At 41.6% G+C, this 15760-nt stretch overlaps 1 protein-coding gene across 4 annotated transcripts in view; it reads left to right on the plus strand.

Moving 5' to 3' along the window:
* LOC120805155 (ADP-ribosylation factor-like protein 15) overlaps window positions 1-15524 on the plus strand; it is a 114525-nt gene extending 99001 nt beyond the window's left edge. For all 4 annotated transcript variants that reach the window (XM_040155085.1, XM_040155087.1, XM_040155084.1 and 1 more), the window contains one exon: window positions 13503-15524. In XM_040155085.1, the coding sequence (XP_040011019.1) occupies window positions 13503-13655 (153 nt within the window). In that variant the 3' untranslated portion in view covers window positions 13656-15524. The remainder of the gene's footprint in view (window positions 1-13502) is intronic.
* Window positions 15525-15760: the final 236 nt, after the last annotated feature.

The following is a 15760-nucleotide window of genomic DNA, read 5'->3' on the forward strand; positions in this document are numbered from 1 at the left end:
AGTGAGCAGACGAGACTGATGGAGGTACTGAGGGAAGGGACAGGGAATGAACAGCAGGAAAGCAGACAGGCGGAGTGGGAGGGGGGTCAGGTGGCGTGACTTTAAACTCCGGGGCTCGCTGACCTTGACAATGGAGCCACAGCCACAACTCGGATGGCTCTCTCTGATAGCGTCTCCGAATCTCTCTCTGTGCCTCACTGTCTTTTTCTCTTTCTCGCTGTCCCTCTTTCTCTCTTCCTCTCTTTCCCTTTTTCTTTCATCCCCTCTCTCGCTGCTTCCTCGTAGCGAGCTTAGCCTGCTGGCTGTGGCAGCCAACATGCACCACCACCTCTCTGCTGCAACTCACCCCCTCTTACCTCACGTCTGCTCTTTTTCCAGACAAGCGGGTTTAAAAAGTCAACTGCGTATTGAGCCGTCTAGACTGAAGCCGGTCAGCAACCAACCCTCCCCACCCCCAACTCCCCTCCCCAACCCTAGACTTGTGAGTTGCTGGCTACAGTGGAAAAACGGATGAGGAGCAGGTGACCTTGCTAAGCTCTGTCCCTCATTTGTAGCCAAGTGCAAAACGGCTCTATGGCCACAGTATATAAACAAATTGACCATAATGTAACAACGTACTGAAAGCCAAGCTCAAGTTGGCCCTGGACTTGTCGACAGCATGAGAGAGGTGTTGTTTCACTGGAAAAATTTGGGAAATATTCACTGATATAAATAAGTGTTAATCGCTATGATAATATCTGATGCATAATAACATTTCTTATTCTGTTTAACCCCTCCTTAATTACAAGAAAAACATTTTTTTTTTTCAACCCATTAATACAAAATGTATGATACTGTTTACATATAATCAAGATAAATCTGCCCGGTGCCTCTTTTTCTGTAAAATTGTTTGGCCTTTTAAATGAGGGTGCATTCTCTCCAAATGAATAAGATACAAGTGCCAGTGCCAGAGTGAGATTCCCACTCTACTGCCTGCTACTCTTTTGATCTTCAGTTTTATGAGTAAGTTTTAACTTCCTGTTTTGGACACAAGTAGCAACTAACTGATTTACTTTAGGCATGCTTGTCATAATTGTGGTAAACATTGTTTTAAATTGCACAAACAAATCATTTGGTTTGGGAAACCTACAGTATGATCAGCTGACAGAAATCTGAAAAGTACAGTTTTTTGGCATTGCACTGGTCTCAGGTTTTATTAGCACTGTGAAAAACACCAGATTATTTTTGCCAGTATATTTATATCTCCTACTTCAAACTAAATTAAGGATTTTATTTTACACAGATGTTTTTGAACAATTTATGCAAACTGCAGAAGATCCAGTAGAGTTTGTGAGTGTGTTTTCTGTTCCTTCCTATCAGTTGATGAGGTGTACTGTATGGCACCCCGAAGTGTGACATTCCATGTAAAGCAGCACGTGATAGTTTTTTAAGAGGTGTCTCCTGCCAGCCAGTAGCGACACCATGTGCACTTAGATGATTCTCTGGTAAAACGCAGCACTGACAGCTTGATTTTCCAACATTAGCTCTTACAATTAAGCTATCTTTAAATGCAAGAGTCTGCCTTTCAGTCTTGTGTTACTCTTAACTTGTCATTGCTCCTCACTGTGTGATTTAATCATTTACCAATGTAACTTAATGCATAGATGTTTGAAGGATGTTTCAGCCCAACATATCCTGTCAGGTTTGCAGTTCTTGGCTATTTCTATAACCTCGGGGTAATGTGAGTGATGCCACAGGTATAATCAGTACTTCTTGTTGATGTGAAGTTAATGAAAAGGGACTGTTGAAACAAAGCTCGCATAATCTGTCTCCCATCCCACAAGTATGTGAACTCTGTGGAATGCTTTCTGTATTTTAACAAGCAGGACAACAGAAAATTCCCTCAGTGGTGGCTGGGGAGTGAGCAACACCTTTGCATTTTGCATTTGGAACAAAATGCCTGACTTGTGTGGTTATCGTATCCTCTTACAATTCTTGGAAGGAAAGGAAATAGCAAGATGGTTGTCACTCCTGCTGATGGTGATCAGAAAGTACCTGCAACTGTCAGTCACCAATTATCAAATTTAAAGAAACAGGACAAACTCAGAGTGTTGGGCAACATATTTGGCTGACAAAATGTATAATCTAATTTCCATCAAAATTTTCAAGGTGGACATGATGCCAAACTGCACTCCCCTGGAGGTTGTTTTGAGTCCAGATGTTTTAGCTAGTAAACGTATCTGACTCTTTCATAAATGGCGAGCCACTTTAAGATGCACCGTAGCATAGACTTCCAAGCACCTCTGCTTGCATGTGTGGTGTGTGCGTGTGAGTGATTACACAAAAAAAGACTGCAGACCCTCAGTGCCAGGAGAAATCTCACATGTACCCAGTGCTTCATCCATCCCACCTTGGGAGTTGAGGGTTGGAAAAACCAGTCAAGCTGCACATATTGATTACCCTCTAGAGAATGTGTGCTAGACCTTCAAAGCGCAATATGTGAAGCTACTTAGAAACTTCACATTTCCTTGATGGTTTACATCTCTCACATCTTTGTCTATCCTGCTAGTGCAGCCCTCCCGCCCACCTTCATCTCTGCTTTCTTTCCTTTTCCCACCCATACGGCCTTTCTCATCCTGTCATCCCTGGACTGGTGGTCCATCCCTTTGGGAGGTTAAGGGGCACTGTGGGTGAGAGGGCAGTCGGCAGGTTGTGCGGGCACTGTGCTCGCCTTTTCCCACAGCCCGCGTCAAATTATGCTGAACCCTGACCCCAGTAGGTCCTCACTCTCAAAATCAGTGTGGAACGCAATTCAGCCTGCCAGACCCTATTCAGCACTGGACTTTCCATTGGAGGAGAAAAGAATCCCCCCATCCCAATTGTACTCAGTGCCCTCCCTTTGTCTGCTGGTCAACCAGGGTCGGACGACCGGCCGCCACTAGCCAGGACAAGACTTCCGAAAAGCCTATTCAGCATGTGATTTGACCCCCAGGTTCCATTGCTGACTCACAGGGATCAAACGCTGGGAATCTTTGGGGGTTCTCTTCCATGGAGTTTTTCATCCATTGAAACTTACCCTTTTGACAAAACTCAAAATGACTAATGTTTTTTTGTTTAAAAGTTTCCTTGATGGCATCGCAATGTTTCACAAAAATTGAATACAGGCTTTACAGAACTGACCTGGGAAGACTTCTGTTTCAGTCTCCTTTGTTCTTCCCTTCTTAAATACCTCACTGTTAATGGTCGTTATTGAACTTATGCATAATTAACTGAAAAAGAAGGAGCACATGGGACATCTTTCGTCCTTGACAGTTGTGGTATGAAAATGTTTGTCAGTGATGTGACTGGGGCAGCTGTTGCTTGGGGTGGGCCACAACATTGGCTTTCACCCCTGATTTCATAGTAATGATTAAAACCATTCAGAAGCAGATTTGTAACAGAGGGAATTAATAGTGCATAAAAATATACGCATTTCCTAAAGTACACCAAATCCCATTTTTGATGGTGAGCCCATGGAAGTGTAACTACACATATACTGTACACAAAGAAAACCACTGATGTGTGGCTTCAAGAAATTTCACTTTTGTAGAGTGAGTTAGTTAAAGTTAAAGACAGACTTGATGTAGCTGGAAAAAGGTGCGTGCAATGTGTGTTTTATGTTCTGAGCAAAACAGCTGTGGTTTCATTATATCCTTTGTTTTCTGATTAGTTTCTGTGTTTCCTAAGACCTCTCTGTGTTTAATTTACAGTACACACACAAATATGTATACATGCACGGACACTCAAAGAAACAATGTGAAGATGTGGTCATGATTATGAATAGGAGAAGGTATGCAAGGCACAAAAGACAAAACCCAGGAACTTTTAATTTCAAATATGATGGTCCCATGGCATTTGAGTGTGTGTGTGTGTGTGTGTCTGTTTGTCTATGTGAGATAGAGTGAATGTGTATGAGTGTGTGTGCAGACTCCAACTTGACGTATGGTTTAAATCTTTTGCGGGGGGGGGGGACTTTGATTCTAATGCCGCGTGCTGTGTGCGAAAGCGGGGGCCCACTGCAGCTTTCAAGCTGGTCAACTGTCAGGACTGGAGCATGAAAGGGGGGCCTCAGAGTGAAAGGGGTGGAGGGTCCCACTAGGGGGGTCTTGGAGGAGGAGGGGTGGCTTGTGACGGACCTCCTGGGCTTTGAGGGCCCTCTGTGTGGGCTGCTTCAGCAAGGCGGCCTTCTTCACAACATGACGATAGGGAGGGCGGGCTCAAGTGAAGGTGCTGGCACATTGGCCCCTGCAGCAGGGAGCATGGGCAGGATGCCAGCTCACCCGTTCAAGTCCCACAGACCAGATGTTCCTTGTCAGTGAGCTCTCGGCCTTTTAATAAATTGAGTTACTGTAAATCAGTAATAACTTCCCCCCTCCCTCCAACGACACTCACATCCCAGATATTCTGCCCTCACAGACTTTTCTTAGTGTCCTACAGGTCAGCCCCTGATGAAGGGGCCATCTCCCAGCCACTGAACATGCCAGTTATTTTCCAACCTACACGAGGGACCGATGTTTTCCTTCCCCTTTGCCCCCAACCCGCACTCTAACTATAGAAAATGTCATTCATCCTTCTAGACTGTAACTTCACCAGGTTTCTGAACTTCGGTCCTTGATCTCTTTCAGGGCCCTGACCCGCAGAGAAATTTATTTTGAGTTGTTATGGTATAACAGAAACTCATGGCATTGGGTTTAATAATGACCTTTGGGCAAATGATCCAATCCCCAGGAGAGCTGGGAGAAATAGTTGAAATCCTTATCACGATACTGATAAGGATGTTTGCCAATATCAAATAAAATAATCAAACTGATGTTCAAAGAAATAAACCTCACTTTCACTCTACACGTGTAAAACAATAAGTGTTTTTGTTTTGTGTTTGATAATTTGCTCAGATTTATTAATTTTCGAAACATAAAAAAACAGAACAATTTGTAGAATAATAACAATAATAAGATCATATCACAGTATGATTCTGCTGAAATTGGATAAATATTATTGAATTATCCCCCAGCCCTAATCTCCAAATGTTTAAATATGTTTGAATGTGTGTTTTGCAAATACAGACTGCATCTGCTGTTGTCACTACCAGACGTGAGGCATAGGTCATTTACCCAGGTAACAGCAGCCAGTATTTTTAGAAGTCATTTGATCTGCTGAGGGAAAATAAACGTGAATGCCTCTTTTTGTAAAAACAAAGCAAAAAATATCATCCTGCTCACTGTCCAAATCTTTTATATTTCCAGAATTGCTGCCTATATGGAAAGTACATTATCACCATGAAGGCTCCTAAGTGCAATAGCATTGTTCCAAGGAGCGTGAAAGGGTCGGCAAGAATGTCCTCTGTGCCGTCTTGCTTAGATTTACAGTGCCTCTGAGGATGGCTCTGATCTGGCAGTGGTCAGTTGGCTTTGAAGAGAATTGTACCGCAAGTGAATCACTTTGAACCTGCACTGAGCTGAGCCTCGGGGAGACCCGTGGTCCCACATGAGTGGAACATGACAGTAAATCTAAAAGCTGCTCACTTTTTGCACTGTGACATGGGACTTAAGTCTTAATTTGTTGCCTGCCGAATCCCATGGTCCAACAGCTCTACAGCTATGGCTTGGTTCCAGGATTGCGTCAGTGGTTTTATGTGCTTGCTAGGCCTGGAGCGTGTTCCACAGCAAATGAAAGCACTAATCTGAAAGTTCATATCTTTCTGTCTTTCTCCCGATCCCTCTCTCCGGCTCAGACTTTAGGTTTATAGTCCTTGTGTTACTTTCTTTGTCGCCATGGGTTCTTTTAAATTTGTATATGCATTTTTCTTCTAAAATTTCTTCTAATCTCTGCTGAACAGTTCTGCATGGGTCTTTGGACTCTTGTATCCATCCGCAAACCACCACAATCACGTAATTGTGGCTAGTTGTGCAATTACAAAATTTGAAACATTGAGGTCTTCAGTTCTGGCAACTGTGCACCACTCCTGACTGATGATTGGCTTGTTGGTATTTGGTACCTCTGAGCCAGTTGCTTCCTCTTCTGCCTCCCTCAAAAATGTGCTGGCCGCCAGATAGCCAATCTATTTTTAAAGACATTGAGAGTGAGGAAGCAAGTAGAAAACAACAACACATGTTGTACATGGCAACATGCTGCCACTCTGAGACTTTTAGAGACAGCACGTTCAGTTTTTCCTGCTTTTTTTGACTTCAGGAGCAGTCCTCCTGTGTGCTTGCTGTAGATTTGTCCCCAGCAACATTAAAACCAATTACCGCTTTTAATGTTGTGGCTGATTGGTGTATGTATTCACACTCTCATGCACCACGCACCATGCTGAGCCCTCTATAGTCCCCTTTCAGTGCTGTGCCACCTGCTAGCTATCCTAACAAAATTCAGAGGAAGGTCCTGAAGTCCTCACTTCATGCAATTTGGGAACAAAGGTGGTAGTGTGTAATGTGCCTCACCAACAGCTAATACTTTCACTTAACAAGTGATCAGGTTGTTATCAACCTAGGGTAAGGCTTGGGGACATTAATCTCCTCAGATGCAAAACCATGGGTCCATTGCCCAAGGTGTTACAGCCTTTTTTTTAAAAATACGCTTTAGGTTTTACTTACTGGCCGATAGGCCGTTTCACTCGACACCTCCCACAGTTTGTGGTGCAATGTTTGTTTTTCCACAAGCTTCCCAAGTGTTCCCCTCTTGGGGACCTCCGGGCTTTCTCTTGTCTTTAAGGCTCTTTAGGTAAGCCGGAAAAGCAAACAGAAGCATATCTATTATATGGTAAGTGGATCTCACATTACCCTCCCATTTCAATGCAGTCGCCAGTGTGGGCCACTTTTCAAGTGACTGATATCTTCACGGGGGCCAACATGTCAAGGGATGGTGTAATTGATTGTCTTGGATATTTGAGTATGCCACTTTCCCTAGTTTAGAGACCCCCTAATGCTGCTTTCTCCAGTTATATAGCTTACTCATGTGGGGAGGTATTGACACATGACAGTGAAGCGTGATAGACATGTGGTCATGGTACATATTGGAACAAGGGACTGGAGGCCATATCTTCCGTTTTATGAGGCACAGTTATTTTAAAGCTAGACGTGTGTTTGAAAATTCCCTTCTAAAATACCTAACACCAAATTATATAAAGAGGAACGTTTGGTTACTTTCTCCTCCCTTTCCCATAGGTCATGTTATGCACATATTATTTTATTCCAAATGAAAACCTCAAGCCGGAAATCATTAGTTCTCCAATGAGTTGATTCAGTAAAGCTCTACTTGTTCCAAAGAGAAGTTTTGATAGTTGCCTGCAGCAAAACAATGTTTGAAGGATAAACTATCTGTTCGAGCAATTCTTTTTATCAGTGTCTCTTTATGTTTTGGCTTTTTTAAACTGGCTAAAAGGCAAAATCTTCTCAAGTGAAGATTTCCTGTTCTTTTTTTAAGGATCTTATTACTTAAACAGGAAGGGATTATTAAAATTATTTGATATCATTGAATTCAGTTTCGATATTTTTCTCACACTTTGGGGACCTGAGGCAACCGCAACAGCCAGCCTCGACAAAAAACCTTCCCCTAGATGAGAAATTGAGAGTCGACATCACAGATCATTTAACTTTCTTTTACGATACTGATCTGCTGTAGGAGTATATCCGGCAAACCTTCGTCTGTTCCATCTGGCTTTGCTGTTATCCTCTGCAAGAATGCTAAAACTGACTTTAGATTTCCCAAATACGTGTACATAGCACAAGACCATTGAACCACAACAACTCTTTTTATCAGAAAGATCGTGAACATGGCATGGTAACTGAGTGTGCCCTGGACCTCTGCCATTACATCCTTGAGAATGGCACGTAACCTGAATTACTCAGCACAAACTTAACAGCAAAAATGACATAAGAAACATCCAGGGTATAGTTAAAATAATGAGAATGGTCCATGAAAAATGACTTCAGTTTTGAAGTTAATAAATCATCATTGCAGACAATGCAGCAAAGGTGGGTTGTTTTAGGGTGCATGCCAGTTTATTTGTTTTTTAACCCTCTGTTTATGCAGGGGTGGGTCGGCTGAGCATACATGCTCTTTTACAGCAATTTCCTATGAACAGCTAAGAAGGTAATGAGGATGGACTGACACATTAATAAAACGAAAATTTCACAGTATACAATGTGCAGGCTCAGCAAAATCAGGCACAAGAAGGGAGAGAATGATTACAGGTGTTTTGTCTGTGACATTGTTTGCACAAAGGCAGTCCTCGTCTGTTTGACATATGTTGTCATAAAGTCAGTTTTTCTCTCAACAGTTTAAAAAAATGTTAAATAGATGGTTTGTCATCTTTGAAGCTTGGTTTTGCTTTGTTTTTTTGGTTTTGTTTTGTTCTGGGGGTTTTTTGTTTCTTTTCTTTTTTTTTTCCCATCCTGCTGCTGGTATGGCAACACGTTAAATCTTAAACTTAACGATAAATGAATTCCTACACTGTGGTTATTAATAGCTGGACTGCTTGGGACCTTGACAGGGAAGCACAGAGTCAGTCTTGATTGAACTGTCTATAGGCGTGAATATGAGCATGAGTGAGCTTGTTTGATTTTGTCTGTGTGCTATCTTTGTGTGAGACTGGAAACCTATCGCGTATTGCACGGTGTGGTACAATGCAGTTCTAACTATGAGCCTAAAGAGCAGGAAAATAAGTAGGTTGAGGAAAAAGTGAAAAATGAGGAAATTCATTTTTAACTTCATCTTAAATTGTACTGATTTTAAGACTGATTTTTTTAATTTTATATTTTTTAGAGTTTAGAGCTTATAATTTAAGAAGATATACGTTTGAGCACAATACCACTGCCTTCTAGTTTGAATCCTCAAATTTATTTTTAAACTGAAGACCGCAGCAGAACACTGTCAGGGGATGTTCTCACATATATTCTCAGCAGCCAACATCATGGACCTCCATGACTAGAACTTGGCCTGAGGCATCTTTCTCCTCCCTCTGTCCCGTCAATCTTTTTTTTTTTTTTTTTTTTTTTTGCCTCTGTCTGCCTCCCTGGTGTGTTTAGTTGGTCAGGAGGCCAGAGCACGGCTGCTGGTGGCAGAAGACAGCTGCCAAAGCTGTTTTTATTCTGCCAGGATATCCTCTTGACTTGACATGATGCCAAAAGTGACCATCACATGTAGTAATCTGGCATAGGTCTGGGAGCAGCTGGGATCACGTGCCATGCATGCCCGTCCACTGTCTTAAGGAGCCTGAAGCACTGCCAGGGTTGGAGCTTAAGCTTAGCTGACTAGCTGTGCAGCTACTGCCTGCAGACACTGGGTCACAAATTGTCAAACCTAACGATATATCTTATCTCATTTTCCAAATAGTATTTTCTGAATTGTCTTTTTTAAATCAACATCTAAAATTTAAGATGCAAATTGGAAAACAATGATTCTTTCTATGAGAAGTTTACAGTCTTGTTGGCCAAGTTTCTTCAAGTTTCCGTCCCACAAATGGCCTAGATCCTGAATTACAATAGCAAATAGAGATATGTACCTAGGAATTATTTTATACACACTCCCACCCCGACCGATGTTTCCCTCCCCTCTCCCTCATTCAATCATTTAATCAGTTGCACACTTAAACACTAATTTACATCCTCCATCATCAATCAGTTTATCATCAAGTCTCAATTGAATATTTTTGAATGTAGGTAATTGTTTATAACTGCAAGCAGTTATTTATAAAAATGTTTTCCACTACATTTACCTTCTTTGTGAAAGAACATGTCAGATATTTTTCATATTTGATTTTTTTTTTTTAATTACCATAATTTGTCTGTTTATCACACAAGGATAAATTTGCCATCTGATGCAGAGCTGTGGCTTTTTTTAATAAGTAGTTCAATCCATCCAACTGAAGATGGGGAAATAGGAAATGGATGCATTAACTTCCATAATGCTCAAATCACAGAGTTTAGCATCCAGAATTAATTGACAAGGCCATTGTTTCGCAATTAGAATTTTTCGCCACTGACACCCAGGAGTTCACACAGTAAAACTACGTTGCTACAATGTCAGCTCTCCCTGTAGCCCTTGGCTTTGCAGCAGTCTTGCACTCACTGAAGGAGCCTCTTGCGTGATTTGCAGCATTTTAGCGTTTCTGTCAGCTTAGAAACTTTCAACATGTAAGACAGATCTCATCTTTTCATATTTAGGAAGTAATGACAGGCATCAATGTATAGTATGCCAGATCTCAAATTAAACCTCACTTGATAACATGGATTATGGCATATACGGCAAATGGCATATATAAACCATGCATTTGCCCTCTGTTGTTTTTTTTTATCTCATTTGGAAAGAAAGATGTGCCCTAACAGTTGACCAATAAGCTTTTTTAAGGCTTTAAACATATGATGAGCATAGGAGACATTGAACATTCCTCCACCTTGCAAATCCAGCCCATGGTAGTTCTCAGTTACAGACTCAGAAGTCACTGTAACTATTTAGGCTGCCAAAGAGTTCTACTTTCCTGAGTTTTATGGCTCTTGCCACAACAATTTACCTTGGTGGCTAAAGTTGATGGATTCCAGCAGCAGGAATACAGTTGACACAGACACAGGTGATTAAAGATTTTTTGACACCCTTATGCATGTATAAGCTGCTTTCTCCCATGCACAAGGTGAGGCCCCTGGTCTGTATGACCTAGAAGAAGCTAGACTGGATGACCCAGTGGTCATCCTAGGAGCCATCTGGCAACCCACATCTTGTGTGGCTTACCCTTCCCACTGCCTCATGCAATTCCTTAAGCAAGCATAAGTGTGCTTAGGAGGACTTAATCTCAGAGAAACTGGTTTGGGCCACACTGTTGACTGCCAACGTGGATACATCCGACTGTTAGGTCATGGGGTTCCTTCAGTCGTGTAACACTGAGACAGTGTTTTTGGCGACGTATTCCGTCCGCCTGTTGTGTGTGATTAAAATATCCGGATAGGATTTGCCCTGTCAGTGAAATGTGGCCCGTATGAAGGTGTTCATACTAACAAGGTATAAAGTATATGGGGGATTCTTTAGTATCGCAGACTAGTCGTGTTACCATGAATGCACAACTGTAAAGCTGCACTGAAAACTTTATAAGTCATCCGGTGTCATTGGTAAGATCAGTTTTCTGTTGCATAGTACTAAAGAAGGCAATTGCCGCACTGTGAGATGCCCCTGGGTGTGTTCTGTTGGCCTGTGAGGAAAGGAGGGGAAGTGACAGAAGCTTGAGCCTGTCTGCACTTGTACAGAGGTCACTGCTGGCCTTTTGACTGTCAGCCAGTGCAGGGGCCAGAGTCTTCCAGAAGAGGGCCTTGGCTACAGGCAGACAAGTGAGCCAGCCAGCCAGCCAGCCAGCCAGCCAGCAAGCAAGCCAGCCAGACAGACAGACAGGCAGCCAGCCGCATCGTCTGCAGTCTAGGTCTGGGGCTAGAGCCTGGACTAGGGCAGCTCAAGTTACCCAGACAGATTTGTTAACACTGTTTGGGTCTGCTCGGCTTTCTAGCCAGGCCTCTGAGCCAAACGCGGCTGAGGTGACTTAATCTGTCATTAAACTCACATTACACCCGGACAGAGACTCAGCTCAGGGGGGCAGAGACAGCGCTCACTCTCCCACTCACTGGCATGGCTGGCTGGATTTGAGCAGACACAAAGAATACCCCCCTCCTCCTCCTCCTCTTCCCCATCCTCTTCATGCCACACACCATGGCACAGCTAGACAGCCCAGCACGGTCTAGACAAAAGCAATTTCACTTGAAGTTGAAAAGTCATTTGACTGTGTGACGGGCACCCGTGTGGATTTGATGGTGTTTACAGGGCGCACAAATCTATTTGTCTTCTTGTGTTGCTTTCAGAATACTGCGGTTGTCTGCCATATTGATTTCAAGGATTTGTTCAATCATAAGTCTTTGTTTTCAATGTGCAGAAATATGTAGAAATACTATTTGAATGCTAAACAGATGTGATCAAAATCATAATCGCTAAAGTCATGTATTGTTTTAAATGTCTTCACAGCATTGCTATTTCTGTAGTAATTGGTAAATTTCCACTCTCCAGACTGTGTCCTTTTAACAAACACTCACTATGAAAAATCATATTACAATAATTAGTACAAAAAAGCCAAGGAAAAAAGTCTGCTTTGGGAATTTTTTTGCAGAATCTTCGTATTTTAACCAGTAAATATAACTGAGGAAATAGCCTTTTAGATTTTAATGTTTTCTATCACTTTTTGAAAGGACGTATTAATGCTTTATCCATATACTGACAGTTCCAGCATTCGTTATTGTTGTTGTTACTTATTGTTGAGTGTGATAGACGCATTCATTTACAAACAACAAAACTGTCAATCTCAGTGTGAAACTGACTAAATAAATATACATGCTGGGAAATTGTAGTTTTATTGCATCAGTGACATTAGCAGCATTTTAATGTTTTTCTTTTTCCCTCAGTGCTGCTGACAGAGCACATTTGTCTTCGTACATTCTTCACTCCCTATCAGACAAACAGGAGGAGATGGATGAACTTCGTTCACATCGGGCAAACGAAATTGCTTCCATTACTCTCAGCTCGAAAATGTCAGAAACCCTAACAACCTGCAGTACCTTCAGTGGAGGTCTCAGACATTGTTTCTCTCTGTTGAGATTTGTTTTTACGTAACAGCTGGTTCTGGTTCTCCCCCCCAACCTCATCGCACCCCCACTGTCATGAGCTGCCAAAAGCAAACATATGAACTTTATAATCAACTGTTACAAAGAACAGTGCCAAGCCAACAAGCCACATAGTTCTCAGATAAGAAGACTATTTTATTTCATGTAGTTTTATTCTATTTAACTTTAGTATGTTTGGTTGCATTCTGTTGCAAATCTGTGTTTGGATAGTTTCATGGCTGTGCCTTCATGTATTTATGAGTGATTATAGGAGGAAAAAAGACATTGTGCATGGAAAACTACTTGGTTTTTTTATTTATTTTTTCTATTTATTTATTTATTTTTCCTTTTTGATGTTCTTGGCCTCAAAGGACAAAGAGTGTGGTCTCCGAAAACCATAATGCAGCATTAAAACCAGGGCTTTTCTTAGACTTTGGTCAAGATAGAATTGCAAAATGATAGACCTGCTTCTCACTCCGAATTGGCAGAATCATGAAATTATACTGGTCTAAAACATATAAAAGCTTTATCAGGTTTTAAACCCTACTCATTACCGAAGCACAAGGTAATAGGTGGCAACTGAAATCAGCCTGTGTCATGTTTGAGATAAAAATGTGCAAACTATTTGCTGTAAATAGCACAAGGTTTGAAATAAGTATTGTTGCTTTTCATTAAAAAGAAATCACCATTTGAATGAATGAACAAAGATGTTCTGCTGAAAAATACAATTGCTGATTTTTAAATGATTCTGTCCATGTAAATGTATTGATTACAGGAGCTGTCATCCTTACTTAATTACTAAGTGTGATCATTACTGAATGTTTAATTGACCACAATCTCTGTTTTTGCCGGCAGATCAAGAAGTACTTTGAGCTGGAGCCTCTGGCCCGAGGGAAGCGTTGGATCTTGGAAGGCAGCACCACTGACAACATGGAGGCAGTGAAGGAGAGCTTTGGTCAGTTCATTAGCCTGTTGGAGGACAAAGACACAGAGCCTGCAAGGATATGATGCTAACGCTGCTAATGCAGAGACATTAGCGGCTAACAACAAAGAAACACCACATCCTGCTGGTGCCCATGGTCACACACTCACGCATAGACACAAACATGTACACACAAGAAAATACAGCAGATGTTGGCCTCTCTCTTCAAGATGTGTATTGTATGTTATCCTCCCTTCGCTGTGGTCTCATTTCTCAGATTGGAAGAGTGTGCACAAGCTACAGTCAGCCGCTACAACCTGACAGAGGAGAGCCACCAATAAAACCCACCCAATGTAATGCAGTTTGTCAAGAAAAATCATTGAACTTTGCCAGAAATGGAAATCTTGTTTACTACTGTCTGTGCCATTATGATTGAACCAGTGGCATTAGGAACTTATGGCATTCCTCTTGTCATCATTGGACACTAACACACACACACATTCTCACTCTTACACACACACACACACACACACAAAGTGGAGCGCAGGTTGTCCATAGATGTGTTGAACATCTCCACTAATTACTTTACAGGATGCTTGGGTGGACGCGGTTGATATTCTTTCCAGTGAGAAGTACTGTACGGCTGTCAAGTGTGCTTCTACTTGTTGACTCGGTGACAACGAATATCATTGTGTGATTGGAGTGTGTAGTCCAAAGCCTCGTGTTATGTACGGTAGTTACATATCGGTTTGTCACACCGTGTCTGAAAATATCTAATCTGAATAGTGTAGTCTGAGTATCTCAAGTATCTCATGGAGTATTATGTACATGCAAACAAGCATATTGCTGTGTACCCTCCTGTGCCGCCATAGACAAGTACTACTTATCATGTGACTAAGTGCTAGGTGACTCCATGGAGACATGAGTCCATTTGGAGAAAGTGAGAACAAGTCTGAATGCTTTTTATAAATGTGCAACTTAGGATATATTTTATAGCTCTGTATGTTAACCCTGTAAAGCTACGTTCAGATTTTTTATATATCATACCACATTTATGAATTCTTTCAAATCAGACCAAAATAGGAAGGAAAAAAAAAAGAACAGCGATGATTGACCAGGTTTGGTGTAGCCACAAGGTAGAGAAATGTGATAGTTTAATTTCAGTGTTTAGCAAATGTCATGTTTGTTTTTGTTTTTCTACATTTTTACTGTATTTTTTTTTTTTTTTTTTTTTTTCGTTTTGAAATTGACGTAATCCCTCTCAACACTGGCTAGCGACTCCAGTCTGCCGTCAGGGTCGAATACAAACTCTATCAATCAGCCACGGCAACAGCTGCATCTGACAAGTCCCTGTCCAACACCCTAATGCCTTCCAACTGTCTGTGAAGACCCCTCCCTGTCTGCCGTTTATCGTGGACCCCCGCCCCACCTCATCCCAACCCGCTCCAATCAACATTGCCCCTCAACTCCAGCTCCACTCCCTGTCCCCATTACTGCTCGGTGGGGTTTTTCTCCCAGATGCCATCTTTCAGCCCGGCTGCCCTCGTGTGGACTCCAAACTTCTAAAAATGAATCGTATTCATTGTGCCACAGGTGTGTCATTGTTCCCAGGATGTGCTTCAATAATGGATAATGTTCACACCTCCTTCCTGCGTGCTTTGTGATTTTGTTGTTGTTGTTGTTTTGTTCAGTATTTTGTCAGGGTTTTAGAGATTTAACAACTTTTTGTACCTGACATGAGATCTGCCAGGTAATTTTTTTTACAATCTGGGCCGATCGGTGCATTCGGTTGCTCGAATGCAAAATAAATCTGTCAACTAGGAGGGATTATACCAATGTCGGACTTTGCATATCATCCGCTGACACATAGGTTTTAAAACATTCGCTGCAGTCTGTTTTGTTTTTTCAATCATGTGTTTTGTCTAAAATGGCAATTAAAGTTTTAAAAATTAAAATATTGTTTTAGTGGTTATTTACATTTTGATTACTTTTGCTTGTTAAAATGTAGTAAAATTTTGAATATGTTATTTCTCTGAGTGTCACATTGAATGCCATAATGTCTGTTTTTTTTTATTATGTAACCTTAAAATGGGTGTTTGGATGACAGTTTCTAGGATTGATAAACAGTATAAATATTTTCTGTATTCTGACTTACAGAATACAGACTTACAGATAGAAATTCATTCAGATC

The sequence above is a fragment of the Xiphias gladius genome, chromosome 19 (assembly GCF_016859285.1).
Source record: "Xiphias gladius isolate SHS-SW01 ecotype Sanya breed wild chromosome 19, ASM1685928v1, whole genome shotgun sequence".
NCBI lineage: Eukaryota > Metazoa > Chordata > Actinopteri > Istiophoriformes > Xiphiidae > Xiphias > Xiphias gladius.